The sequence below is a fragment of the Hylobates moloch genome, unplaced genomic scaffold (genome assembly GCF_009828535.3).
Source record: "Hylobates moloch isolate HMO894 unplaced genomic scaffold, HMol_V3 SCAFFOLD_6, whole genome shotgun sequence".
In the NCBI taxonomy this organism is placed as follows: Eukaryota; Metazoa; Chordata; class Mammalia; order Primates; family Hylobatidae; genus Hylobates; species Hylobates moloch.
Genome location: NW_026652281.1, coordinates 521,323 through 548,018, shown reverse-complemented (window position 1 = coordinate 548,018; position 26,696 = coordinate 521,323). Strand labels below are relative to the sequence as shown.

General features: G+C 60.7%; 1 protein-coding gene across 2 annotated transcripts; it reads left to right on the top strand.

The window, feature by feature from the left end:
- Positions 1 to 1,427: 1,427 nt before the first annotated feature.
- Positions 1,428 to 21,055, top strand: CPNE7 (copine 7). Of its 2 annotated transcripts, XM_032156158.2 has the most exons (15): positions 1,428 to 1,692; positions 3,217 to 3,399; positions 7,613 to 7,687; positions 7,942 to 8,016; positions 8,648 to 8,731; positions 9,285 to 9,374; positions 9,508 to 9,606; positions 10,483 to 10,569; positions 10,822 to 10,881; positions 12,123 to 12,256; positions 13,406 to 13,460; positions 14,421 to 14,472; positions 14,540 to 14,673; positions 19,133 to 19,369; positions 20,356 to 21,055. In XM_032156158.2, exons 1-15 carry the CDS (start codon positions 1,519 to 1,521, stop codon positions 20,491 to 20,493), a joined length of 1,677 nt encoding a protein of 558 aa, XP_032012049.1. In that variant the 5' UTR covers positions 1,428 to 1,518; the 3' UTR covers positions 20,494 to 21,055. The 2 variants fall into 2 exon arrangements, 1 of the variants encoding a protein (XP_032012049.1); XR_004248652.2 differs by lacking the exon at positions 14,540 to 14,673 and having other exon boundaries at positions 20,356 to 20,503.
- Positions 21,056 to 26,696: the final 5,641 nt, after the last annotated feature.

Genomic DNA, 26,696 nt, shown 5'->3' with positions numbered 1-26,696 from the left:
CCAGGGCTGCTGGAACCGAGAGGGAGGCGTGCGCCTGCAGGAGCTGCCTGGGCGCCTGCACCCTTTGCCTGAATTTCTCATCCTTTTCCCATGGAAGTGGTTGGGGACCGAGGATGTGGCCTCCCGGCAGCCTGGGAGGCTGGGCTGAGGAGGACACAGGGCCGGGAAGGCCCAGGCTGGTCTCTGGAGAGCGGCACTGGCCTCTGCCCACCGCTGGCTTCAGGGAGGAGGCCCAGAGGCCGGGGAGACGGAGCACATGGGGGCCCTGCAGGCCTCGCTGCGCCCTGACCTGTTCCTCGCGTCTTTAGCCAACCTCCCAGGAAGGCAGGAGCCGGTCTCCATGGCCTCTCCCGGCCCTGCCAGCCCGGGGCGGGCCTCCCCGCCCTGCAGTAGCGCCCGGTGCAATCCCGCCATCCGACCGCGAGGGGGCGCCGCCGGCCGCGTTCCTCCTCCCAGGCCGAGGCTACCGGGTGCCGCCTCCCGCCGGCTGGGCCCTGAGCCTCCTCGCCCTGTCGGCGGCGGTCCCCTCTGACCCCAGGGTCTTCTTCTAGAGTCCTAATTGCTGAGGCCCCTTCACCTTCACCTCTTCAGTCTTAATGTCTCCCTTACCCTCGCCCCCACCCCCGTGGCTTTTGTAGAGGTCCGTGCCCTATTTTTAGGCAGAAATTGGCAAAAAGAGTGGGCTGGGAGGTGGTTTCTGTCCCCGCCAACGCCTCCTCTTCCGCTGCTCCCTCCACCGGGACCGGTGATGGGGAAGGTGGGGGGGCGGGGAGTGAAGTTCAGGGCGGAGCGGGCCCACCCCCGACGGAGCCTAGGCCTGCCCCGCCGCGCCCCGGCCTCCGAGGGCTGGTGTGGACCGTGTCCCGCGGACTCCTCCGAGTCAGACCCCGATTCAGCCTTCGGCCCCCCGGGACGGTCCTTCCAGCCCCAGACGAGCGCGGCGCCTGCACACAATAGGCGCCCATTAAATGCTTATTGATGGAGGTGGCGAGTACCCGAAACCAGCGGAGCCTGGAGATGGGATCCGAGAGATCCAGGAAGGGTGCGGGGATCTGGTGCCAAGCTGGGGTCCCCCTTTTGCCTCCCCTAGTGTCTGCCTGGGTCCGAACCCCGGCTCAGGCCCCGCACAGCTCGGAGCCTCCAGCCCGGAGCGGGTCACTGGGCCGGGGATGGGCACAGCCGGGGAGGGCGCGCCCGACCTGACCCCAAAGCTATCAGTTGGGGGGTCCCCGGGGAATTAGAAGCTGTCTCCTCCCGGGCATCTCCGAGGGGCCCCTGCCTCTGCCCCCTGCCCCCGTTTCCCGCCGCGCCCCTCCCCGGCCCCGCCCCCCGGCCGCGCCCCACCCCCTGCAGTCCCCGCGCGGCGGCCGCCCGAGCCACGTGCGCCCGCGCCGGGCAGGCGTTCAGTGAAGCGCGGCCACGCCTGGGCCGGCCACCATTTCGCGGGCGCCGCGGCGGCGCCGACTCGCGGGCAGCGGCCCCTCTGTGCGCCCAGTCGGGCCCCCGAACGCCGGGAGCATGAGCGCGGGCTCGGAGCGCGGGGCGGCGGCAACCCCCGGGGGTTTGCCCGCGCCCTGCGCCTCGAAGGTGGAGCTGCGGCTCAGCTGCCGGCACTTGCTGGACCGCGACCCGCTCACCAAGTCCGACCCCAGCGTGGCGTTGCTGCAGCAGGCGCAGGGCCAGTGGGTGCAGGTAGAGCCAGGACGCGGGAGGCCGAGAGGCCACGGGGCCGGGGCGGGCGCGGAGCTGGGGATGCGGAGACCAGAGCGGGCGCGCTGAGGCCAATGGGGCGCAAGGCAGGGGCCCCCCGGAGCTGGGGCTCAGCTCGGGGTCAGGGTTGGGGGTTACCACGTCTGGGGGTGTGGGGTCCAGAGCTGTGGGGAGAGGCTGGGCTGGAGGAGGTGGCGGCGAACGGGGTTTGGAGGAGAGAGGGGGGTGCCCCGCAGTAAGGGGTGCGGCCCAGGGTTTGGGGAGGGGGCCCCGAGCCAGAGTGAAGCGCCCAGGCGTGAGGCGCGGGCAGGCGGCTCGACCAAGGAGGCGCAGAGGAGATTGAGGGGTGGGGGGCGCCGGCCAACGGGGGTCGGGAGGCTGGGCTAGTGTCGTTCCTCACCACCGGGCGGGAGCAGGCCCGAGGGAGCGCGCGCTGCGGTGCGGACCTTCAGGCGTCGGGGGCTCCCGCTCCAAAGTGGGTCTCAAGCGACCCCGCTGTGATCGCGGTTGGGGTCGGAAGGGGCACGGGGCTGGCGCCAGACGGGCGCTTCCTCGGTCACCATCTCGCGTGAAACGCGTGGCTTCACCTCGAAAGGGCGAGAAACGCGTGGCGCGAAGCCGCGGCGGGCGGAGGAGCCGGAACTCGAACCCCGGTCCGCGTGGGGCGCCAGCGCTTTTCCCCGGCGCAAGGGTCTCTCCAGGCTCCAGCGCGCGGGCCCGGGCGGAGTGAGCATGCGGACCCCTTTGGTTGCTCGGGCGGTGGAGGGGACGCTTCGGGGAGTCCTGGGGCGCTGTCACCCGGTGGTGTCTCCGGTCATCGACCTTGAGAGTGAAGGGCCTGCCCCGCCCCCACCGCCTGTCCCCGAGGCTCCGGCTCCCCCCGAGACCCCGTGCCCCTCACAGTCGGAGCCCACCCTCCCCGCCGAGGCCCCGTGCCTGCCCCTCAGAGCGTGAGCTGTATGGGTGGCCCATGTTTGGTTTGAGGTGCAGGATTATTCGGGATTCTGAAATGAGTAGCCTACTGGCCCAGCTGGGTCTTGTCCTTACAGGGCAGTTGGACCAGGGAACTGCGCGGGATGGGAGAGGGTGGTGAGCCCACGGTACCCCAGCCAGGAGGCAGGGCCCCCCTGTACCCTACGCCCCCTCACCACTCAGCTGGTGCTGGGGAAAGGCCTGCACTTTAGGGCTGCCCAGCCCAGGATGTGAATCTGATCTCGCCCCTGACTCAGCGTGTCATTCTTGTCCTCTCTGAGCCTCAGTTTCCCCATCTGTGATCTGAGGGTGGAGCAGACAGTGGTGGCCAGGGGTAACCCCCAGGGTGGCCCTCGGGATTGTGGTCCCATGGACAGAGAGCAGGCAGGAGTTCTTCCCAGGGTGGGAGTTCTTCCCAGGGTGTGAGTCCTCCTGAGGTGCGTGGGCCTGGGTGAGTGGCCGAGGGGAGATGGAAGGCTGGAGTCCGGGGTGGAAGCCCCTCCAGTGGGGTCGGCTCACAGGGTGTACCTGCAGGTGGGCAGAACCGAGGTGGTCCGGAGCAGCCTGCATCCCGTGTTCTCCAAGGTCTTCACGGTGGACTACTATTTCGAGGAGGTGCAGAGGCTGCGCTTTGAGGTGTACGACACGCATGGGCCCAGCGGCTTCAGCTGTCAGGAGGACGACTTCCTGGGGGGCATGGAGTGCACCCTGGGGCAGGTGGGTGCCCCGTCTCCTCGGAGGGAGGAGGGCGGTTAGCGTGGGGGCCACAGCGGATTCAAGGCTGATGTAGCACCACTGCAGGGACCCTGCTGGGGTGGCCAACCTGGCTCCGCCCCCTCCTCAGCTCCTCCTGAACAGTCCTTCTTAGATTAAAATATACATGTAATTTTGAACTGGGTAATGCATTCGTATGTTTTAAAGCCTGAAGGTATAAAAGGCTGTGGAGTGCCTCCATCCTGCCCCGTCCAGCTGCTGCCAGGTCCCTGGACATTGTCCAGAGAGAGATTCTCACAGGAGCAAACGAGCCTATCTCACTTTTCCTCTTTTTTATTTTTTCTTTTCTTTCCTTTTTTTTTTTGGAGATGGAGTCTCGCTGTGTTGCCCAGGCTGGAGTGCAGTGGCACGATCTCGGGTCACTGCAGTCTCCACCTCCTGAGTTCAAGCAATTCTCCTGCCTCAGCCTCCTGAGTAGCTGGGATTACAGGCGCGTGCCACCACGCCCGGCTAATTTTTGTATTTTTAGTAGAGACGGGGTTTCACCGTGTTGGTCAGGCTGGTCTTGAAATCCTGACCTCGTGATCCACCTGCCTTGTCCTCCCCAAGTGCTGGGATTACACGCGTCAGCCACCGTGCCCGGCCCACTTTTCCTCTTTTTTCAAAAAAACACAAATTACGTTCCCTGTTCTGCATCTTGCGTTTTCACTTCGATGACATACAGCAGCCCCTCCATATCAGCACCTAAAAGTCTCCTGGTGGCCGGCCGTGGTGGCTCACACCTGTGATCCCTGCCCCGTGGGAGGCCGAGGCGGGCAGATCACTTGAGGTCAGGAGTTCGAGACCAGCCTGGCCAACGTGCTGAAACCTCATGTCTACAAAAAGTACAATAATTAGCCGGGCATGGTGGCAAACTCCTGTAATCCCAGCTACTCAGGGGACTGAGGCAGGAGAATCAGTTGAACCCGGGAGGCAGAGGTTGCAGTGAGTGGAGATCGTGCCACTGCACTCCAGCCTGAGTGACAGATTGAGACTCTGTCTCAAAAAAAAAAAAGCCTCCTTGTGAGTGGCAGGTCCTATGGTGGCCACTGCCTTGGTGATGCTCTCTGGGTTACGGCCTCACAGCCAGCCCAAAAGCGGCTTTGGCAAGTCATGACCAGGGTATCTGTTGATGTGCTGGGTCCTGCTGGACGCTGCGCTAAACACTTCCTGTGCTGCACATCGAATCCTCACACCTTACCAAGACGAGTCCTTCTTGTTTATTGAGATAAAATTTACAGGCTGGGCGCGGTGGCTCACGCCTGTAATCCTAGCGCTTTGGGAGGCCGAGGCAGGGGAATCACGAGGTCAGGAGTTCGAGACCAGCCTGGCCAACATGATGAAACCCTGTCTCTACTAAAAATACAAAAGAAATTAGCCAGGCATGGTGGTGCGCGCCTGTAGTCCCAGCTACTTGGGAGGCTGAGGCAGGAGAATCACTTGAACCTGGGAGGCGGAGGTTGCAGCGAGCCGAGAATGCGCCACTGCACACCAGCCCAGGCGACAGTGTGAGACTTCGTCTCAAAAAAAAAAAAAAAAATTACAATAAAATGCAGAAATCTTAAGGGTTGAGATTGACAAGTTTAGGTGACTATACACACCTGACCATCACCCGTCACACAGAACATCCCGTCACACAGAACATCTCACCCATCACATGGAACATCCCATCACCCGTCACACGGAACATCCCATCACCCGTCACACGGAACATCCCGTCACATGGAACATCCCGTCACCCGTCACACGGAACATCCCGTCACACGGAACATCCCACCACCTGTCACACGGAACATCCCGTCACCCGTCACACGGAACATCCCGTCGCCCGTCACACGGAACATCCCGTCTCCCGCAGCTCCCCCTGCCCCTTTGCCGCCAGCTCCCCGCCTGGTTCGTCTGTTCTGGAATTCCACGTCCATGAATCACAGCGCGTGTTCTTCCTGCTGTGGAATTCTTTTACCCAACATAATGTCTGCATGACTCATCCCACTGCAGCCTCGGTTGGAGCTGGCCTGCCATCGATCCCGTTGTCCTCCCCATTTTTTAGATAAGGAAACCGAGAGTTAGGGAGGGCACAGATGGAAGAGGATGGGATGCACACAGAAATATGGACGTGCTTTTTTTTGTTTTTTTTTTGAGTTGGGGTCTCACTCTGCCACCCAGGCTGGAGTGCAGCGGGACAGTCATGGCTCACTGCAGCCTCAACATCATGGGCTGAAGCAATCCTCTCACCTCAGCCTCCTGAGTAGCTGGGACTACAGGTGTACACCACCAGACCTGGCTAAGTTTTGCATTTTTTAAAGAGACAGGGGTCTCACCATGTTGCCCCAACTGGTCTTGAACTCCCGGGCTCACTGATCCACCCACCCTGGGCTCCCAAAATGTTGGGATTAGAGGCATGAGCCACTGTGTCTGGCCTGGACACCTTTCTATGTACACACAGGTGCACACATATATCATAATTCACGCAGTATGTCCTATGCCTGTTCACATAAGCACATGCACAGGGCCCTTGTGGACACCTGCGTGCAGATATGAATGCGTGTACGAGCACGTGTGCTGTGTATATGTGCAAACTTCAAGCAATGAGGAGGGCCCCTCGTGGGCTCCTGCTCTGTAGCCACCCAGCTGATCTGCAGGGCACCATGGTCAAGGGAGAAGCTACTGGCGTCCAGTCCCTGTGCTGTGTCTTTGAACCTGACCTGACCTCTGACCCCTGACTTCTGCCTCAACTATTTGCTCATGTGATTCAAGTAAACAGTAACTCAGCCCAGAGCCAGGCATATAGGAAGCGCTTATTAGACGCTGCTAGCACAAATCAGCCATCTCCTGTTTCCTGGTAGGGGAATCTGTTATGTTAGCCTGAGCCCATTTCTGTCCTAAGGACCTGCTCTCCTGCCAGAAAGGGAAGGCCACTCCTTTCCTGCGCCCTCCCTGGAGGCAAACCAGGCCGGCAGGCGAGTCCTAGGTGTGAGGCAGAGGCCCTGGCTCAGGAGCTGCAGAAGGAAACCTTTGAATCGGGGAATCTTGGGGGGCCCGGCCCGAGGCTCCCCCTCCCGGCACCCAGGACCTCTTCTTTGCACCCCTAAGAGAGCCTTCCCACCCCTTAGGCTGACTTGACTTCCCCAGCCCTGACCTGGGGTCTGTTTTCTCTTCTGCGTGGAAAGTGCCGCACGGTCAAAAGCTGCTGGCCAGGCCGGCCGTGGAGGGGGGTGGAGGGACTGCCCCTCTCTGCTTTGTATTCAACCTACCTCACTGTGACCCCCCAGCATCCGCCAGGCAGTAGCAGGTGTGAGGGCAGGTGGGAAGCACACACCTGCTACCTGCTGGGCCACTCGATGGTTGCTGAGAACACTTCTGTGTGAAGAGATGACGGTCCCCGCTTGGCCAGGACATCACCGTCTCCTTTAGGACACGGAGCCTGGGAGGGCCGTGCGCCCCCGCCCTGCTCCCCACGGAGGAGATGACCTGGCTGCAGGGGCCTGGGCCTGTCATCCGCAACCCACTCCAGTTAGGGGCTCATAGCCGATGGGGCGGAAGTCCAGCAGGGCCTAGTGAGGAGGAGGAGGCCCCGGCTGCACGAGGAGGCCCCCACGGTCTAAGCGCCAGTCCACCTCGAACAATCAACTCTGCTCCTCAGCACCTTCAAAGCGGAGTGGGCGGTGGGGTCCCGAGCTGGCACCTCACTCACACCCTTTCTGCCACCTGTGGCCACATGGGCATGCTGGGCGTGAGGGTCCGGGGCCGTTTGACCTGCCTCGCCTCTGCCTCTGCGGGTTCTCACCTGGGCCTGGAGAAGGTCAGGGCAGACCTGCTTACCTGTGGAGGGGTTTCCGCCACGCCTGTGCAGGTGCACACCGGCTGGGCTGTGAGCTGCTCCCTGGCTTCCACCTGAGCCTGTTTCCTCACCTGATAAATAGGTGTGATGACCTCTGCTTCCCCCGGGCGACTGCTGGCCCCGTGAGGTGGTGGACGTGCAGGGGTGGCCGCACACAGGGACGGCAGGTGCTTGAGAGCAGCCACAAAGGGGGTGCCGGGCCCTGGGCAGTGAAGCTCATGGTGGGGGGTGGGGAGACAGGACAGGCCTGAGAGTCCGGGTGAGGGCACGGTAGGGACTCCAGTGTCAGGAGCTGTCCCCGCCTGCCCCTCGCTGCCTAACGCTTCTGACTTACAGATTGTGGCCCAGAAGAAGGTGACCCGCCCGCTGCTGCTCAAGTTTGGCAGGAACGCCGGCAAGTCCACCATCACGGTGAGGCCCGGGTTCACCCGCCGCAGCCTGCAGGCCCTGCTGCTGTGGCTCCGAGGGGTGTTCTGGGTGGAAGATGGGCAGCGTGCCGTCCAGGGAAGGTCTGCAGGAGCCGGCAACTGCACAGCCCTGGGGGTACCCAGACGCCTCCTCTCAGGCCCCGCTGGGTGGGGTCAGCCGGCCTGGGGCCTCGGGTCCCCCACGGTGGGGTCAGGCCCCACCTGGCCAAGCCTGGAGCCCGGGCGTCCCCCTGCCAGGTGATCGCCGAGGACATCTCAGGGAACAACGGCTACGTGGAACTCTCCTTCCGAGCCAGGAAGCTGGACGACAAGGTGAGTGTGGGCGCCGGGCACGCCTGGCTCAGGGTGAGGTCTGGACACCAGTTCAAAAACCTGGTCCCTGCCCAGCGCTGAGCTTGCATGGCTGTGTCCCGCGTGAGACGTGTGCGGAGTGTGCGTGGGGCTGGGCGTGCTGCCGTCACGGTCACCATCATCACTGTCACCGCCATTAGGTCTCCCGCCCCTCCTGGCAGCTGGGCTGGGGCCGGGGCAGCTCCCTCCTGTGGGGACCACTCACGACCCTGCTCAGTGATGGGGATATAGGCCCAGCCTCCCCGAGGCCGCTGTCGCGGGAGGAACTGGAGCAGCGTACGGTTCTGCGGGCACCTCACGTGGGTGGGCAGAACAGGGTCCAACCCCGCCATGTCGGGCGCCTCCCTGGAAGGGCTGAGTCACAGGGTGTGTAGGGCGACTCCGTCGAGGGCTGAGTCGTGTGCTGTGGTCAGATCCCTGGGGGCGGGAGGGAGGGAGGAGATGCTGTCGGCGTGGACTGGCTGCCTCGTTTTGTGTCTGAGGAATTAGCGGCTGGTGGCGTGAAGTGAGCCCTGGGAAATGACAAAGTCAGCTCCCATCCAAAGCCCGATCTCACAGTGCCTGGCCCAGCAGCCCTTGTGCCTCTCCCCAGGACCTCTTCAGCAAGTCCGACCCCTTCCTGGAGCTCTACCGGGTCAACGACGACCAGGGCTTGCAGCTGGTGTACAGGACGGAGGTGAGCGGCCAGGGATGGGAACGCGGGGAGGGGAAGGGGCTGTCCCCAGCCCTCCTGCATCCCTGGCCACAAGGGAGGAGCTCCCAGCCTCCAACAGGGAGCCGCGGGCGCAGGGCCTTGGTGGCTGTGGCTGTGGCCAGAATCCAACAGGCTTCTGCAGTCGTGGCTGTGATTATTTTTAGACCTACCTTCCACTTCCTGCAGGTGAGATGGGATTTCAGCGACGACAGGGAGAGAGCGCTTTCTTTTGAGAGAAATTAACTTGAGTGAAAATGAATCTATTTAAGGAGGAGAGCAGCGCAGGTGGTTCAGAGGTGGCAGAAGTTATGAAGGTGGAGGCACAGGGCTCGGAAACGTGGCTCCCAGGTCCTCACACGGCTTTGTGCAAGGAGGGGGTGCCAGCCCCAGCTCAGGGCCCCGGCGCGGTCTGGGGTGATGCAGGGGCAGGGCCAGCTGTGCCCGCCTCACAGCTGCTCTTCCACCCAGGTCTCTATCCGCCCCAAGGATCCCAGGGCCCTGGGCCTCCCCTGAGCCAGCCCCTCCCGGCCCACAGGTGGTGAAGAACAACCTGAACCCGGTGTGGGAGCCCTTCAAAGTCTCACTGAGTTCCCTCTGCAGCTGCGAGGAGACAAGGCCTCTAAAGGTGGGGGACGGGACAGACCAAGGGGGCAGTGAGGGGATGGCCTGGATGTGGGCCGGGATGGAGACACCTGGGCTAGGGTGGGAGGGTTCTGGGGCCCCCAGAGGGCAGTGCTGAGGAGGCCTGGGCTCCCCAGTGCCTCGTCTGGGATTACGACTCTCGAGGAAAGCACGACTTCATCGGAGAATTCTCCACCACCTTCAAGGGGATGCAGAAGGCCTTTGGGGAGGGGCAGGTGAGCAGGATGGGGTGGGGGGGTACTCCTTGGAGGGTCAGGTGGGGGTGGAGGGGGGCCTTCGGGGAGGGGTAGGTGGGGGGGAAAGGGGCCTCCGGGGAGGGGCAGGTGAGCAGGACCCCGGTGGGGGGGGTGCCTCCAGGAAGGGTCAGGTGGGGGGGAGGGGCATGTGGGTGGGTACCTCTGGGGAGGGGCAGGTTGGGAGGGGCCTTCGAGGAGGTTCAGGTGAGGGGGGGCCTCCAGCGAGGGGCAGGTGGAGGGGGAGGGGGAGGGGCCTCCAGGGAGGGGCAGGTGAGCTGGGGGCACACCTGGGCTACGCCTGTGTTGGCCCTGCCACAGAGGCTGTGAAACCCTGTCCCACTGTCCTGACGGGGTTGTGGGGAGCGGTGACAATGACTTTTTGTAACCAGTGAAGGCTGGGGATGGTGGACCCTGGTGCTGGCTCCCGAGGGGTCATAGCAGAGGTGGCCCCCATCAGGTTCAGCTGGACATTTCAGTCACCATCCGGGGCTGGGCACAGGGGTGGTGGGCGGTGGGGCCAAGGGGCGCCCTCCCCTGTGTCTGCCCAGCCCGCAGCAGCCGGGTGAGGGTGCAGTGGGGAGGCCAGCCCGGGCCCTGCTTCCTCCCCTGTCCCTGGGCCTCAGTGTCCTTGGGCTTAATGACAGGGCCATGCCGGGTGGGGGGTCCAACTCCCATCCCTCTTCATTCCCGTATGACCCATGCTGCCCCTTCCGGCTGCCCTGCAGCAGTGCCCTCCCCTCCCCTCCCCACCGCGGGGCCCTCTGCCGTCGCCATTGGGGATGGTCGTGGGTGGGGTCTCCCTGGTGGGTGTTCAGAGCTACCACTCTGCGGAGCCTCTGCTTGTTCCTGCCCCAGGCCCAGTGGGACTGTGTGAACCCCAAATACAAGCAGAAGAGACGTAGTTATAAGAACTCAGGAGTGGTCGTCCTGGCTGACCTCAAGGTGAGAGGCGGCTGTGCCCGAAGCTTCCCCACCCACAGGAGGGGCTTCCGCTGCCCCCTTCTGATTGTTGGATGGACCCGCAACCAGAGGCCTGGTGGCAGGGAAGGGTGAGGTTGGGGAGAGAGGATGGGAGAGAGGAGGGGGGGTCGCCCCAGAGGGACTGGGCTGCCTGGGGGAGGGAGGCCTGGATCCCAGCTGGCGCCGGCCTCGGTGTCCCTGGCGAGGGTGGGCGCTGACTCCGCCGGCCGGAAGTTCCACAGGGTGTACTCCTTCCTGGATTATATCATGGGCGGCTGCCAGATCCACTTCACCGTGAGTCCATGGCCCCGCCCTCTCCGTCCATGGCCCCGCCCACTCCGTCCATGGTCCCGCCCTCTCAGTCCATGGCCCCGCCCCACACCGGCCCCTCCTCCACACCGGGCCCCGCGCCCGCCCCGTCCCCGCCCCATCCATCCTGAGAAGGAACCAGGCCAGATACCTGGAGTCCCCCGGCTCCCGAGGGGCCCCAGCCTGAGGGGTGAAAGGGCACTGGCGGTTCCCCGTGAGCCGATGTCTCCATGCGCGGCACCTAGGGGTCCTCCCTTTTGTGCAGGCAAGGAAACGGGCTTGGGGTTCAGGAAGCAGCCCCAAGCCCCCCTTGGGAGGTGACATCATCAGGGCTTACCTTCCACAAACACATTTAACAACAGACAAAACGTGAACGAGGAGAAGCCGGAGTGAGCGTTTGGGTGAACCAGCCACAGGCTCTACGTGTCATCCGAGGAGCCCGGCACAGACCCCATGTCAGCTCCATGTCACCCGCAGACCCTGTGTCACCCGCAGATCCCGTGTCACCTGCAGATACGCACACCCCGTGTCACCCACAGATGTGCAGAGCCGGTGTCACTCCCACAGCACCCGCGTGTCACCCACAGATACATGGCCCCCATGTCACCCGCATGTCACCCACAGATACACGGCCCCTGTGTCACCAGCATGTCACCCACAGATACACGGCCCCCGTGTCACCCGCGTGTCACCACAGATACACGGCCCCTGTGTCACCCACAGATACACGGCCCCCGTGTCACCCATGTGTCACCCACGTGTCACCCACAGACACACGGCCCCCGTGTCACCCGCGTGTTATTTGCAGATGCTCTGGTTCATGTTTTGTTGAACAAGCCCCAGAATGGCTTTGGGAGAAGCCAGCGAGTGGGAAACGTGGAGGGGACCCAGACCAGGCTTGGTCCCCTTAGGCCCTGCCGGGGAGGGTGGTAGAGGAGTCGGGTGGCCACTAAGAAGGATGGGCGGGGCCCCCACAAGGCCAGGGTGATCCCGGTGGGGTGTCCTCCTGGAGATCCAGGGAGCCTAGGGGCTGGCAGGTTTTGAGGAGACCCCTCCTGGCTCTGTGTAGCAGGTGCGTCAGCCCCAGCAGCAGCCCCCCAGCCCCACCCACCCACGTGACCCCTGACCCTGAGTCCTGGCCACTCTGGGCGCGGTTTCTCTACGTGTCAGGAGCGGGTTCGGGGAGCCCCGGCCCAGCACAGCTCCCAGCTCCCGGCCCGCTGCAGGTGGCCATTGACTTCACTGCCTCCAACGGAGACCCGAGGAACAGCTGCTCACTGCACTACATCAACCCCTACCAGCCCAACGAGTACCTGAAGGCACTGGTGTCTGTCGGCGAGATCTGCCAGGACTATGACAGGTGCGCCCAGCCGGCTTCCCCCTCACCCCCTGGGCTCCAGGTCAGCTATGACAGGTGCGCCCACCAGCTTCCCCTCACCCCCTGGGCTCCAGGTCAGCTATGACAGGTGCGCCCAGCCGGCTTCCCCCTCACCCCCTGGGCTCCAGGTCAGCTATGACAGGTGCGCCCAGCCAGCTTCCCCTCACCCCCCTGGGCTCCAGGTCAGGCCTCGGGGCACCATGAGGTGGGCACTGTGACTTTGTCAGACTGCGAGGGGCCGGGCACGGTGGCTCATGCCTGTAATCTCAGCACTTTGGGAGGCCGAGTCGGGTGGATCACCTGAGGTCAGGAGTTTGAGACCAGCCTGGCCAACATGGTGAAACCCCATCTCTACTGAAAATACAAAAATTAGCTGGGTGTGGTGGCAGGTGCCTGTAATCCCAACTACTCAGGAGGCTGAGGCAGGAGAATCGCTGGAACCTGGGAGGTGGAGGTTACAGTGAGTCAAGATCACGCCTTTGTACTCCAGCCTGGGTGACAGAGCAAGACTCCATCTCAAAAAAAAAAAAAAAAAAAGAGACTCTGCAAGGAAGGGCTGGGTAGCCCTACTGGAGACTGCCACACAGACTGCACATGGTCCTGGGGGGACGTCTGTGTCCCGCTTTGCCAGACTAGCAAACCAAGGTCACAGAGGCTTGGGGCTCACCCGTGGATGTTCTACCAGGGAGGGCCCAGCACAAAACCCCGTGCTCTGAGCTTCTCACCACAACACAGACCCCTGGCCTGGGGCTTGGGAGAGGATGCCCTGAGCTCCCACACACAGACCCCTCTGTCTGGGTTTGTGAGGGCCACAGTGGGTTCCTTGGCCCGACAGGACCCCTCCTGCGGTCTGGGAGCCCCCGGAGAGGCGTCTGCAGGGGGACAGCATGTACACAAACATAGAGTTGGGAGGCAGGCTCACGGGCGGCAGGACTATGTCCCCCTGCACACTGGCCTGTGCCTCTGCTGCCCCGAGCCTCGGTTCCCCACCTCTGGCAGGTGCTTACTGCCGTGGTCCCAGGCCTGGGCCCCCCCTAGTCTTTTGGGCACCAGTCGTGTCTCCCCAGAAGTGGCCCCCGTTGCAGCCACGAGAGGTCAGGGCCTCCTGGTGACCTCCCACCTCTCTTCCAGCGACAAGAGGTTTTCCGCTTTGGGGTTTGGAGCCCGGATCCCTCCCAAGTATGAGGTAGGAGAGCCCAGAACTTGAGACCTCAGAGCTGTGCCCTTCCTATGCCCTCCCAGGCAGAGGACGGCCTGGCCTGGGGAGCCCTGGCTGCCTGCTGGGAACCGGAGACTGTAGGATGGGATTGGGGTACAAAGTGGGAATCCCAGCCTTCCAGCCAGAGAGGCTGGCCTTTGACCTCCTAGGACTTGTTATCTTGAAGGGTGTCTGGAGGCCAGCTCCATGTTCCTTCAGGAGACAGGGAAAGACATTAACGTGGAATCCTCTATTGCACATAACAGTTCAGCTAGCTTCGACCAGGCGTGGTGGCTCACGTCTGTAATCCCTGTACTTTGGGAGGCTGAGGCGGGCCTATTACCTGAGGTCAGGAGTTCCAGACCAGCCTGGCCATCATGGTGAAACCCCATCTCTACTAAAAATAACAAAAATTAGCTGGGCGTAGTGGCACACGCTTGTAATCCCAGCTACTCCGGAGGCTGAAGCAAGAGAATTGCTTGAGCCCGGGAGGCAGAGGTTGCACTGAGCTGAGGTCGTGCCACTGCACTCCAGCCTGCCCTATAGAGCAAGGCTCTGTCTCAAAAAAAAAAAAAAAAAAATTCAGCTGGCTTCAGCAGAAAAAATGGTGTGTGGGGATTTATTGGCTAATGTAAGCCTCAGGCACTGCTGGATCCAGGGGGGTCTGCCTCCCCATCTGTCTCATGACTCTGCAGAATATGGCCACCCAGGGGTTTGGCTTCCCCTAGAAACTCCAAGCCTACCTCTCTCAGTAGGTGGGGGACACGGGGGCCGGGTGGGGGGAGCAGCTGACTGAGGGACATGGGGACCAGGGGCGGGAGGGCAGCTGACCAAGCCCTCTTCAGTAGATAGGGGACATGGCTGTGGGGGGAGCAGCTGACCGAGGGACATGGGGCCAGTGCGGGCGTTGCAGTGGGCAGCTGACTGAGCCCTCTTGTTCCCACCCAGGTGTCCCATGACTTTGCCATCAATTTCAACCCTGAGGATGATGAGTGTGAAGGTAGGAGCTCGAGGCAGGCCCGGGGAGGGAGTGCCGGGGGGCCGGGCTCACCCCCTGCCCCCCACAGGCATCCAGGGCGTGGTGGAGGCCTACCAGAACTGCCTGCCCAGGGTCCAGCTCTACGGCCCCACCAACGTGGCGCCCATCATCTCCAAGGTGGCACGCGTGGCGGCGGCCGAGGAGAGCAGCGGGGAAGCCTCTGTAGGTGCCCGGGGGGTGTGGTGCATGCTTGGTGTGGGGTCGGCTGTGTGTGCACCAGCGCGTGGACGTCAGGGAGGCAGCCAGGCAGAGGGAACAGCCAGCCCAGAGGCCCCCAGGCAGGACAGAGCGCAGGGGGGCGGGGGGCCCAGCTGGTTGACTACGTCTCCCTCAAAGCTGCAGGTGTCTCTGGCACAGGGCTGTCCATCGCCTCACAGGGTCACGGCCACGGCTGCAGCGAGGCTGCCCCTTCCTCTTCCTCTGGGTACCACGAGGCTGCGCACATGTCTACTGTTTGGCTGTACGTGCGTCGTCATGTTGTTTATATGTGTCTTTACTTTGCACAAATGATACGGTGCCGAGAATTGCACTGGGTTCTACTCTGCCACCATGTTCTGTGGCCCTGTATGTGTCTCTGGGGCCACAGCCAGCCTGTTGCTTCTTTTTTTTTTTTTTTTGAGACAGAGTCTCACTCTGTCACCCAGACTGGAGTGCAGTGGTGCGATCTCGGCTCACTGCAACTTCCGCTCCCCAGGGTTCAAGCAATTCTCCTGCCTTAGCCTCCCAAGGAGCTGGGATTACAGGCGCCCACCACCACATCTGGCTAATTTTTGTATTTTTAGTAGAGACGGGGTTTCACCCTGTTGGCCAAGCTGGTCTCAAACTCCTGACCTCGTGATCCACCCGCCTCGGCCTCCCAAAGTGCTGGGATTACAGGCGTGAGCCACTGTGCCCAGCATTCTCTTTTTTTTTTTTTTTTTTTTGAGACAGTCTCACTCTGTCACCCAGGCTGGAGTGCAGTGGCGCGATCTCGGCTCACTGCAACCTCCGCCTCCCAGGTTCACGCCATTCTCCTGCCTCAGCCTCCTGAGTAGCTGGGACTACAGGCACCTGCCACCACGCCCGACTAATTTTTTTTTTGTATTTTTAGTAGAGACGGGGTTTCACCATGTTAGCGAGGATGGTATCGAGCCCCTGACCTCGTGCTCCACCCGCCTCGGCCTCCCACAGTGCTGGGATTACAGGCGTGAGCCGCCACGCCCAGCCTGAAATAATTTTAAACTCACCAAAAAGTTACAAGAGTTCTGAGGTCCTGCAGCCCGTGAGGCCACCAGCTGCTCACATGTTGCGCTTCCGCTTCACGTCTGTGTAGTTGTTGTATTTATATGTTTTCTTTTTCAATTTTTCTTTTTTTTTTTTTGAGATGGAGTCTTGATCTGTCACCCAGGCTGTAGTGGTGCAATCTTGGCTCACTGCAAGCTCCGCCCTCCGATTTCAAACAATTCTCCTGTCTCAGCCTCCCAAGTAGCTGGGATTACAGGCTCCTGCCACCACGCCCAGCTAATTTTTTGTATTTTTAGTAGAGACGGGGTTTCACCATCTTGGCCAGGCTGGTCTTAAACTCCCGACCTCGTGATCTGCCCGCCTCAGCCTCCCAAAGTGCTGGGATTACAGGTGTGAGCCACCACGCCCAGCCGAAGTTTTTTTATTGCAATAAAATATGCACTGTTTAAAATTTACCATTGTAACCATTTTTTTTCTTTTCTTTTCTTTTCTTTTTTTTTTTTTTGAGATGCAGTTTTGCTGTTGTCACCCAGGCTGGAGTGCAGTGGCGCGATCTCGGCTCACTGCATGCTCTGCCTCCAAGGTTCATGCCATTGTCCTGCCTCAGCCTCCTGAGTAGCTGGGATTACAGGCACGCGCCACCATACCCAGCTAATTTTTATATTTTTGTAGAGATGGGGTTTCACTGTGTTGGCCAGGCTGGTCTCAAACTCCTGACCTCAAGTGATCTGCCTGCCTCAGCCTCCCAAAGTATGGGGATGGGATTATAGACATGAGCCACCGCACCTGGCCTGTAACCATTTTAATGTATCCAGTTCAGAGGCACTGGGTACATTCATGATGATCAAACATCACCCCTGTCTACTTACATCTTCATGCCACAAGGGAACCCTATATCTGTTTGCATCTATTTTTAATTTATACAAATAGTATTGTGATAAAGACTTTGATGCTTTTTTAACAACTTGGCACTGCACACACGCATTTGTGAACTGTGCGAGAGCACGTTGCAACATCACGGCCTTTACCTCTTATTTATTTTATTTTTTTTTTTTTTGAGACGGAGTCTTGCTCCGTCACCCAGGCTGGAGTGAAGTGGCGCAGTCTCAGCTCACTGCAAGCTCCGCCTCCCGGGTTCCCGCCATTCTCCTGCCTCAGCCTCTCTGAGTAGCTGGGACTACAGGCGCCCGCCACCACGCCCGGCTAATTTTTGTTTGTATTTTTAGTAGAGACGGGGTTTCACCGTGGTCTCGATCTCCTGACCTCGTGATCCATCCGCCTCGGCCTCCCAAAGTGCTGGGATTACAAGCTTGAGCCACCGCGCCCAGCCTGGTCTTTACCTCTTAATTTTTTTTTTTTTTTTTGTGAGGCGGAGTCTCGCTCTGTCACCCAGGCTGGAGTGCAGTGGCGCGATCTCGGCTCACTGCAAGCTCCGCCTCCCAGGTTCACGCCATTCTCCTGCGTCAGCCTCCCGAGCAGCTGGGACTACAGGCGCCCGCCACCACGCCCAGCTAATTTTTTGTATTTTTAGTAGAGACGGGGTTTCACTGTGTTAGCCAGGATGGTCTCGATCTCCTGACCTCGTGATCCGCCCGCCTCGCCGTCCCAGAGTGCTGGGATTACAGGCGTGAGCCACCGCACCCGGCCTACCTCTTACTATTTCAGTGTATATTTCGTAAGATCAAAGATATTCTCTTGTATAACCATAGCACAAATACAGATTTCAGGAAATTGAATTTAGATACAATGCTTTTATCTAATACATAGACTATATTCCAATTTCATTCATTGGCACAATCATAACTTTCAAAGCAGTATTGTTCCTGGCCCAGGACCCAGTCCGGAGTCGAGGATTGCGTTCAGCTGTTGTGTTTCTGTGTTGCTTGGAAGCAGGTCTCAGACAGTTTCATCTGTAAATGTCAGTATCAGCCTCTAATAAAGATAAGCTTCTTTTTAAGCAGCCACGACACCTGATCACACCTAACCACCCCTCCTGGCATTGCACATCCGTCTGGTGTTTGTGTTTCCTGTTGTCTTACCCGTGACATGGTTTTCTGTGGTTAGAACTGGGTTGAAACGAGGACTCAAAAATGATCGGCTGAGCCCTCGGTCCCTCTCCTGGACACGAAGCTCCCGCCCTAGTGGGGCCCCACGGTGGGTTTTGGTGCCTGGTGCTCTCACAGTTGGCGGAGGGGGGTGGGGGCCTCGTTTGGGGTTGGGAGGGGATGGGGGCGCTTTCTGAGGCTGAGCTGTTTATCTGGAGGCCGAGAGCCAGGCTGGGCACAGCCGTGGGTGCTTGTAGGCCTGGACCGGAGACCGCCTTGCAAACAGGTAATTCTTCCCACAGGTGCGGGGCTCAGAGAGGGGAGATGGGGAGGGCACAAAAGGAGAGCCTCTTGGAGAAGGCGACTCTGAGTGGGGTCCTGGGGCCCCTGTTCGTTTCCAGGACACATCTGCCCTCAGTGGGACGGGCTCAGTCAAGGCCAGTCCAGGGGAGGCTGCTGTGGGCTCCCGCTCTGCCCGGTGCAGGGCCGGCCCAGCCCCCTGGGGCTGCTGTTCAGGCGAGCCCTGCTTCTCTTTACGTTTCCCATTGTCCATAGTTGGGGCAAGATTATTGAGTGGGGTTTTTTAAAAACAATGGAAATGGATTTTATTTGAAGTTCCAGTCTACCTTTTTTTTTTTTTTTTTTTTTTTTTTTTGACCATCTCGCTCTGTGGCCAGGCTGGAGTGCAATGGCGCGATCTCGGCCCACTGCAACCTCTGCCTCCCAAGTTCTAGTGATTCTCCTGCCTCAGCCTCCCGAGTAGCTGGGATTACAGGCGCCCACCACCACGCCCGGCTAATTTTTGTATTTTTAGTAGAGATGGGGTTTCGCCATTTTGGCCAGGCTGGTCTCGAACTCCTGACCTCAGGTGATCTGCCCGCCTCGGCCTCCCTAAGTGCTGAGATTACAGGCGTGAGCCACCACACCTGGCCTCTACCCAGTCTTGTGGCAGCACAGCGGGCACCCTGGAGAGACTGGAGCAGGGTGTGTGGGCTGCAGGTCTGGCTCCTGGGATCACAGATTTCTCCTCTGGCCTCAGACCTCCCATCCGGGCACTGTGACCTCATCAGTAAAATGTGGACTTCGTAGCACCCCCTCCAGAGCCCTCCGTGAGACTCATGGAGATTTCCTGACCTGGGCACAGGAGGCCCAGAACAGAGTGCCCGCCACGGAGGGGGCTCCTGACCCACTGTTGTTTGTGATGTTTGTGATGTAGGCATCACGCTCTGAAGGCGGTTCTAGGAAGCTCTGACGCACGGAGGCGCTCTGGGCTGTCTGGGGGCCCGTGGGTTGCAGGGCGCGTGTGGGTCGTGGCAGGTGTGGTGCTGCTGACGCCTTCCCTGTGCCCCCAGCAATACTACATCCTGCTGATCCTGACGGACGGCGTGGTGACCGACATGGCCGACACACGGGAGGCCATCGTGCGTGCCTCACGCCTGCCCATGTCCATCATCATCGTGGGCGTGGGCAACGCCGACTTCACCGACATGCAGGTCCTGGATGGCGACGACGGCGTCCTGCGCTCCCCGCGGGGTGAGCCTGCGCTCCGGGACATCGTACAGTTCGTGCCCTTCCGGGAGCTCAAGAACGTGAGTGTCTGGGAGGGGCTCGGTCAAGGCCGGCTCGGGGGTCCCTGTTCATTCCACTGCCCAAGACCCTCCCGGGCCCAGCTTACGCCGTGGATGTGGCAGGTCCCGTCTTGTGTCTGGGGGATCCCGGGCTGTTCCCCCCAAGTCAAGAGCAGTATCTGAAGCCGGGACTTTGAGCACCTGAAACACCCCCCCACCGTTTTGAAACTTGTCAAATCTACACAAAAGCAGAGAGAACAGCACGAGGGTCTCCTGGGATCCGCCACGCGCTTCCCCTGTCACTGCCAACCTCTGCAACCTGGCAAGACACGCACAGCACACACGTGAGGTTCTACCCGGTGAGACACGCACAGCACACACGTGAGGTTCTACCCGGTGAGACACGCACAGCACACACGTGAGGTTCTACCCGGTGAGACACGCACAGCACACATGTGAGGTTCTACCTGGTGAGACACATATGTCACCTACATGAGGTTCTACCCGGTGAGACGCACAGTACACACATGAAGTTCTACCCAGTGAGACACATATGTCACACACTAGGCCCTACAGCAAGACGTGCATGCCACACAGATGTGAAGTTCTACACAGCAAGACACCACAGACACGCATAAAGACACGACACACATTCTACGCAGTGAAACATGCCTATTACAGACACATGAAGCTCTGCAGTGAGACATCGCACAGACACGCTCAGGCTTTGCCGGGGAAGTGTGGGTGGGGCCTGGGCCATGGAGGTGGCCTCGCCTCCCACGTCAGCACTTTTCGTCTCCATGCTTGGGAGGCTGGAAAGACCCACGTGCAGCCCTGTGTGGCCGACATCCTCGGCAAGTCGTGCCCGGCCCCAGGCGAGCCTCTAGTGGGGATGGCCAGTCACCACCCAGCCATGGAGGATGAGGCCTGGGCCATAACCCAGTTGCAGGGACGGACGATCTCCATCTCGAAGGTCCCAGAGGTGACTACATTGTCCCACCCTCCAGGCATCCCCTGCAGCGCTGGCCAAGTGCGTGCTGGCCGAGGTCCCGAAGCAGGTGGTGGAGTACTACAGCCACAGAGGCCTGCCCCCGAGAGGCCTGGGCGTCCCTGCCGGAGAGGCCAGCCCAGGCTGTACCCCGTGAAGACATGGAGCGCGTGGGGAGGGGCAGTGAGGAGTGGGTCCGTAGAGCCTTGGTCTCCAGCACGCTTGGGGTCCCTTAAGCTCCCTCCAACCTCCCAGAAGCCTCCAGGCCCCACCAGGCCCCACTCCCAGTCCTCCTGGGATCCTGCTGGCTTGGGCCCGGCTCTGTGGCCCCCAAGGCCGAAGGGTGACAAAATACAGGCCCCCATGCCTGGCCCTGCCTGAGCCAGGTGGGTGGAGGGAGGGAGATCATGAGGGACTTGGAGGGGCCTGGGAGTTCATCCAGGGGAGACCCTGCCCCGATGAGAAGGGGCAGGGACTGGGGGCTCTGCTTTGCATCTAATCTTTGTGGGGGAGGGCCAGCAAGGCAGCACCCCAGCGCCCGAGAAAGCCCGGGGACCCAGACACCTGTCCCCACAGTCAGCCTCCTGTCCCTGCTGGTGCCCCCACACCCACCCACCCTGTGCTTTTTGCTGTCCGGCCTCTGCACCTGGGTCCATGGGGTCTGCGGGGTCTGCCTGGCCTGTGGGTTCTGCCGGTGGGGCTTCAGGAGTAATAAAGTGTCACCCTACCCTTGTGGTTCTCTTGTGCCTTCAGTCCCTCCCCCAACCCCCCAGAGGGCTGGGCCTGGCCCCCAAAGTGCCCACATCTGAAGCAGGGGCTCTCCCAGACCCAGCGCACCAGGACCCTCCCTGAACTGAATGGGATACAGGATGCACAGGCTGCCAGGGGCTGAGTGTGGGAATCCGCACCATGGCTGCCTCCACCCCGCAAGGAGCTCCACTCGGCTTCCTGGGACTCCCCAGGCCTGAAACCCACTGACTGAGGGCTGTGGACGTGATGCAGGGGTGCCAGGAGCCTCCCACATGACCTGCACCACAGGGACCTGGGCTGGAGGGTGAAGCCTCCGCGTGGTGCTTATGGAGCCAGGACATCTCCCACCTGCTGGAACCTCCTCGCCGTGAATTTGAGATTCCCCCTGAACTATCTTGTCTGAGAAAAACAAATTGTCCTAACCCTGAATCCAGGCCCACCCATCCCCCCACCCATCCATCCCCCACCCACCCGTCCCCCCATGTATCCACCCATCCCCCCACCCACCCATCTGTCCATCCATCCACTCTGGGGCCTATTTTTAGCTCTTGGTTCATCATCTGTTAAGCAGGGATAATGGGTATTGCCATGGTAACCTGGCCAGTCTGAATTTCAGAAGGATCAATATTGGTCTCTTTGGGGATGGAGAGGCCCAGAGATCACCCCTCCATCCACATCCGAGGCTTCAGACCCTGAGCAGGTCGGGGAGTCTCGGGCTGGGTAGAGAGTGTCAGGGTCCTGTGCAGGTCAGGGGGTCTCAGGCCGAACAGAGGGTGAGTATCGGGGCCCTGTGCAGATCGGGAGTCTCAGAGGCTGGGCAGAGGGTGAGTGTTGCTGCCCTGTGCCACGTGCCTGTGGTTTTTGTGCCAGAAATTGTCAGACAGTTTCTGGGCTGACTCAAAGTCGAGGGGTGTTGGTCCGTTTTGATCCTAGCAGGAAGCAGGTGTGCCGAGGAGTCTACCTCAGAACAGGGTTGGGGCAGCCACAGTGGGGCCCCAGGGAGCTGCCCTCAGACAGACAGGGATGGGCAGGTCACTTGGTGAGCCGGCGCCCTGAAGGGAGTGTGTCCCTTCCCAGAACTGCCGCCTTACAGGGATGTGGCCACTCCCAGACCCCCTATGGAGCAAGCAGAGAGTGGCTGTGAGCACCCCAGCCCCTCCTCCCACCCTCTCTTCTCTTGCCGTCCTCCCATGGCAGAAGGCAGCAGCCCTGGGGTCAGGCCAGTGGGCAGGCTGGGCCACCCTGGTCTGTGCTGCTGGGTGTCTGGGGTGTGTTTGAGACCATCGAGGGACAGCAGGGACAGGATGGCGTCTGCCAGCTCAGCTCTGAGGATGTGACTTTCACCAGCAGTTCCCAGCCTGAGAAAGCAGCCCAGCGTTGCTCAGAGACATGCAATAATAATTTTACTTCTCCCCTAACCCCGTGGGTCCGTTGGGGTGAGCACAGGACCCAGGCCTGGCCAGGCAGGGGCCGCTGTCTCCCGGCCACAGTGCTTGATCCGGGGATGGACGTGCCCTGAGCCGGCCCGTGAGGCTGTCCTGGGACCCCTTGAGACTCAGACTCAGTCCTCTGGACTCACCCGTGAGACTCAGTCCTGGGACCCCTGGCTTTCTTCCTGGCTTGAGGAGCTGTGGACAGTGACCACTTAGCGGGGTCACATGGGCAGGGCCTGCCTGGGAAGGTCACTACCCAGAGAGCTGGTGGCAGGTGCATGCTCAGGCCTGCTCCTGTCGGGCCTCCTGAGCCGACACTTCCCATTGAGGAGCCATGAGCTCCGTTTCTGATTAGCTCAGGTGGAACTGGGTTTCTGTCATTTGCCACCCAAGGATCCTGCTCCAAAAGGATGACAGATGCTCCTTTTTCACAGACAAGAAAATCAGGGCTCAGCACCGTGAGGTGCCCTGCCCAAGGTCACACAGCCAGTCAGAAGCAGAAGTGCTAGCTTTGTGCAGCTGGTGTGCACACACACATAGGGCAACATGTATACACCTGTGCACACACGTGCACCCATACATCCACACACACATATGCACCCACACATCCACGCACACACGCGTGCACTCACACATCCACGCACACACACGTGCACCCACACATCCACGCACACACACGAGCACCCACACATCCACGCACAGACACGTGCACCCACACATCCATGCACACACGTGCACCCACACATCCATGCACACACACGTGCACACATACATCCACGCACACACGTGCACACATACATCCACGCAGACACGTGCACCCACACATCCATGCAGACACGTGCACCCACACGTCCACGCACACACGTGCACCCACACATCCACGCACACACACGTGCACCCACACATCCACTCACACACATGCACCCACACATCCACGCACAGACACGTGCACACATGCATCCACGCACACACACGTGCACCCATACATCCACGCACACACATGCACACATAATCCACGCACAGACATGTGCATACATGCCTAACACATCCACACGAACACGTGCTTAGCTGGGACCTGCAGGCTCCAGGCTGAGTCCTGGGAATTGAGACGCTAGTTCTGCAGTTCCTGTAGGTCCACCTGTCAGGCATCTTCCTCCCCAGGGTGTGACATCCGGCTCTGAAACCCAGAGGGGCCCCTAGGACAGGGCAGTCAGGGGTCCTGCCGGCTGGTGTGGAGACCCCCAGATGAGACCAATGGGTTCCCTGAGTCTTTGGCCCCTCCTGACCTCGAGTCAGAGCCTGACCCTTGCCGAGAATAGCCTGGGTACGACCTGCCTGGATGTGGACTTATTTCCCAAACAAGAAGCAGAAAGTGTGTAGCTGCCAGGACCCCACAGCGAGGGCCACTGTGGGACCCAGTCCAGGGCCTGCCTGCAGCAGGCGGAGGGGCTCCTCCTGGGGGCGGATTTGAGATTTGGAAACAGCCTGGAGCCGCTTGCCTCAGTCAAGCTGGTTGCCAGCTCCCGCCATGTGACCCTGGACAAGCCATCACAGTCTCAGTGAGTCAGAGCCTCGTTCCTTGCCTGTCACACGGATATAGCAGCTTTAAAACATGGCTCTAGAATCCTCAGCCCCTTCCACTGGAAGGTGGTTTATGTTCCTTCTCCTTGAACCTAGGAAGACTTGGGTCCAACATGGCTTATTTTTGTTTTTGAGACGGAGTCTCGCTCTGTCACCCAGGCTGGCGTGCAGAGGCGGGATCTCAGCTCACTGCAACCTCCGCCTCCCGGGTTCAAGTGATTCTCCTGCCTCAGCCTCCCAAGTAGCTGGGATTACAGGTATGTGCCACCAAATCTGGCTAATTTTTTTTTTTTTTTTTTTTTTTTGAGACGTAGTCTGGCTCTGTCGCCCAGGCTGGAGTGCAGTGGTGCGATCTCGGCTCACTGCAAGCTCCGCCTCCTGGGTTCACGCCATTCTTCTGCCTCAGCCTCCCAAGTAGCTGGGACTACAGGCACCCACCACTATGCCCGGCTAATTTTTTGTATTTTTAGTAGAGACAGGGTGTCACCGTGTTAGCCAGGATGGTCTTGACCTCCTGACCTCGTGATCCGCCCGCCTCGGCCTCCCAAAGTGTTGGGATTACAGGCGTGAGCCACCGTGCCCGGCCAATTTTTGTATTTTTATTTGTATTTTTAGTAGAGACAGGGTTTCACCATGTTGGCCAGGCTGGTCCTGACCTCAAGTGATCCACCCACCTCGGCCTCCCAAAGTGCTGGGATTATAGGTGTGAGCCACTGCGCCCAGCCCCCACATGGATTCTGATGCTCCATAGTAAGAACGCTGGGCGCTGCTCCCATGCTCAGGAGATTCGGCTCCCAGGAAACTGACAATGCTGCGAGGAAGCTCAAGCGCCCCCACCCCAGCTGTGCTCCCGGCTGGCAACCAGTGCCAGGGGCCACCATGTGAGTGCACCACCTCCAGCAGCTCCTGTAACCCCGGGCAGGACGCCCTGCCTGCATCCTCAGGAGACTCAAGAGAGGCCTGAGCCAAAGCCACACGGCAAATCCTCGTGTGGATTCCTGACCCAGGTCGTGGCCCGAGTTGATCCACGGTTGCTGTTCGAAGCCACTCAGTTTGGGCGTCATGAATCGTAGGGAAGGAGGTAACAGACGCATCCTCTTTCCCAGGGATCTTGTGAGGATTGAATGAGGGATGCAGAGCCCCTGCTGGATAAATAGGTGTCAGTTTCACAAGGGAAGCCGGCTTCTCCTTATTGGCAGGAACCGCCAGTCACAGCTGCTGAACATCCCCCACCCTGTCCTGCTGGCCACCGGCTGCCTGGGCCTCAGGCTGAGGACGCAGGGTCGACCCCTGCTCACCCATCCGCGAGTCGGACTCGGGGGCCGGGGGGCAGCTGGAGGAGTGGGAAGAGCAGCAGCTCAGCGTCCAGGCTGTTCTTTCTCCTGCTGCCGAGGCGAGCACAGGCAGGAAGTTGTGACTAAGTGCTTGTAATTGGTGCGGGGGCTGTGGCAGGGCTGTCAGACAGGAGCACCGCGGGCCCCTGGCACAGCAGGGCCGTGGGCGAAAACTGCCTTCCTTGCCTCCTCACACCTCACCTGTCCCTGCACTGGGGCCCCACTCCCATCGGAGCCCACCCAGGACCCCTGCCCAACGAGTGCCTCCCTCCCCACACCCCATCAAGACCCACCAGAGACCAGGAGTATTGAGTATTCCAGTACTCACTGAGCTAAGTTCCCACAACAACCCCGCCTGGCTGACTGTTGTGAGTGCATCTCACTGAAGGGACGGCCGACCTCAGAAAAGCCCTAGGTGCACTGCTGGGGAGGCAGGGCAGGGTGGCGAGCTGGGCCTGGCCCCTGGGTTCCCAGGACTCAGCCTGGAGCCCCCAGGTCCTGGCTGAGCACATGTACGTGTGTCTGTTAGGCATGTGTGCGTGCGTGTGCGCATAGGCATGTGTGTGTGCATGGATGCACGGGTGCATATGTGTGCATGGGTGTATGTGTGTTGCTCTGTGTGTGCATAGGCATGTATGCATGTGTGTGCATGGATGTGTGTGCATGGATGTATGGACGCATACGTGTGCACAGGTGTAGATGTGTTGCTCTGTGCGTGTGGGAGAGGCTGGATTGGGGGTCTTGGTCCTCGCTGCTTTACTGAAACATCTTTAGGAGCCCCAGCTGCACTGGGACTTGGCCACACGGCCAGCCGTCCCCATCCCAGGCGGCATCCAGACCCCAGGTGGAGCAAGCGACGTGCAAGGTCTTGGTGCCCCCCTACTCCACCAGGACAGTGCGTTATCATCCCACTGTGCAGGGGAGCACTGGGCGCTGGAGGGGAGCACTGGGGGCTGGAGGGGAGCACTGGGCGCTGGAGGGGAGCACTGGGGGCTGGAGGGGAGCCCTGGGGGATGCAGGGGAGCCCTGGGGGATGCAGGGGAGCACTGAGAGCTGGAGGGGAGCAGTGGGGGGATGCAGGGGAGCACTGGGGGATGGAGGGCAGCACTTGGGGCTGGAGGGAAGCACTGGGGGATGCAGGGGAGCACTGAGGGCTGGAGGGGAGCACTGGGGGCTGGAGGGAAGTACTGGGGGATGGAGGGCAGCACTTGGGGCTGGAGGGGAGCCCTGGGGGATGCAGGGGAGCACTCGGGGCTGGAGGG

Coding starts and splice junctions, on each gene's coding strand:
- CPNE7 (XM_032156158.2), top strand. CDS start 1,519: ATGAGCGCGGGCTCGGAGCGCGGGGCGGCGGCAACCCCCGGGGGTTTG. Junction 8,017..8,647: donor CCAGGAAGCTGGACGACAAG/GTGAGTGTGGGC, acceptor GCCTCTCCCCAG/GACCTCTTCAGCAAGTCCGA. Junction 10,570..10,821: donor TCGTCCTGGCTGACCTCAAG/GTGAGAGGCGGC, acceptor GCCGGCCGGAAG/TTCCACAGGGTGTACTCCTT.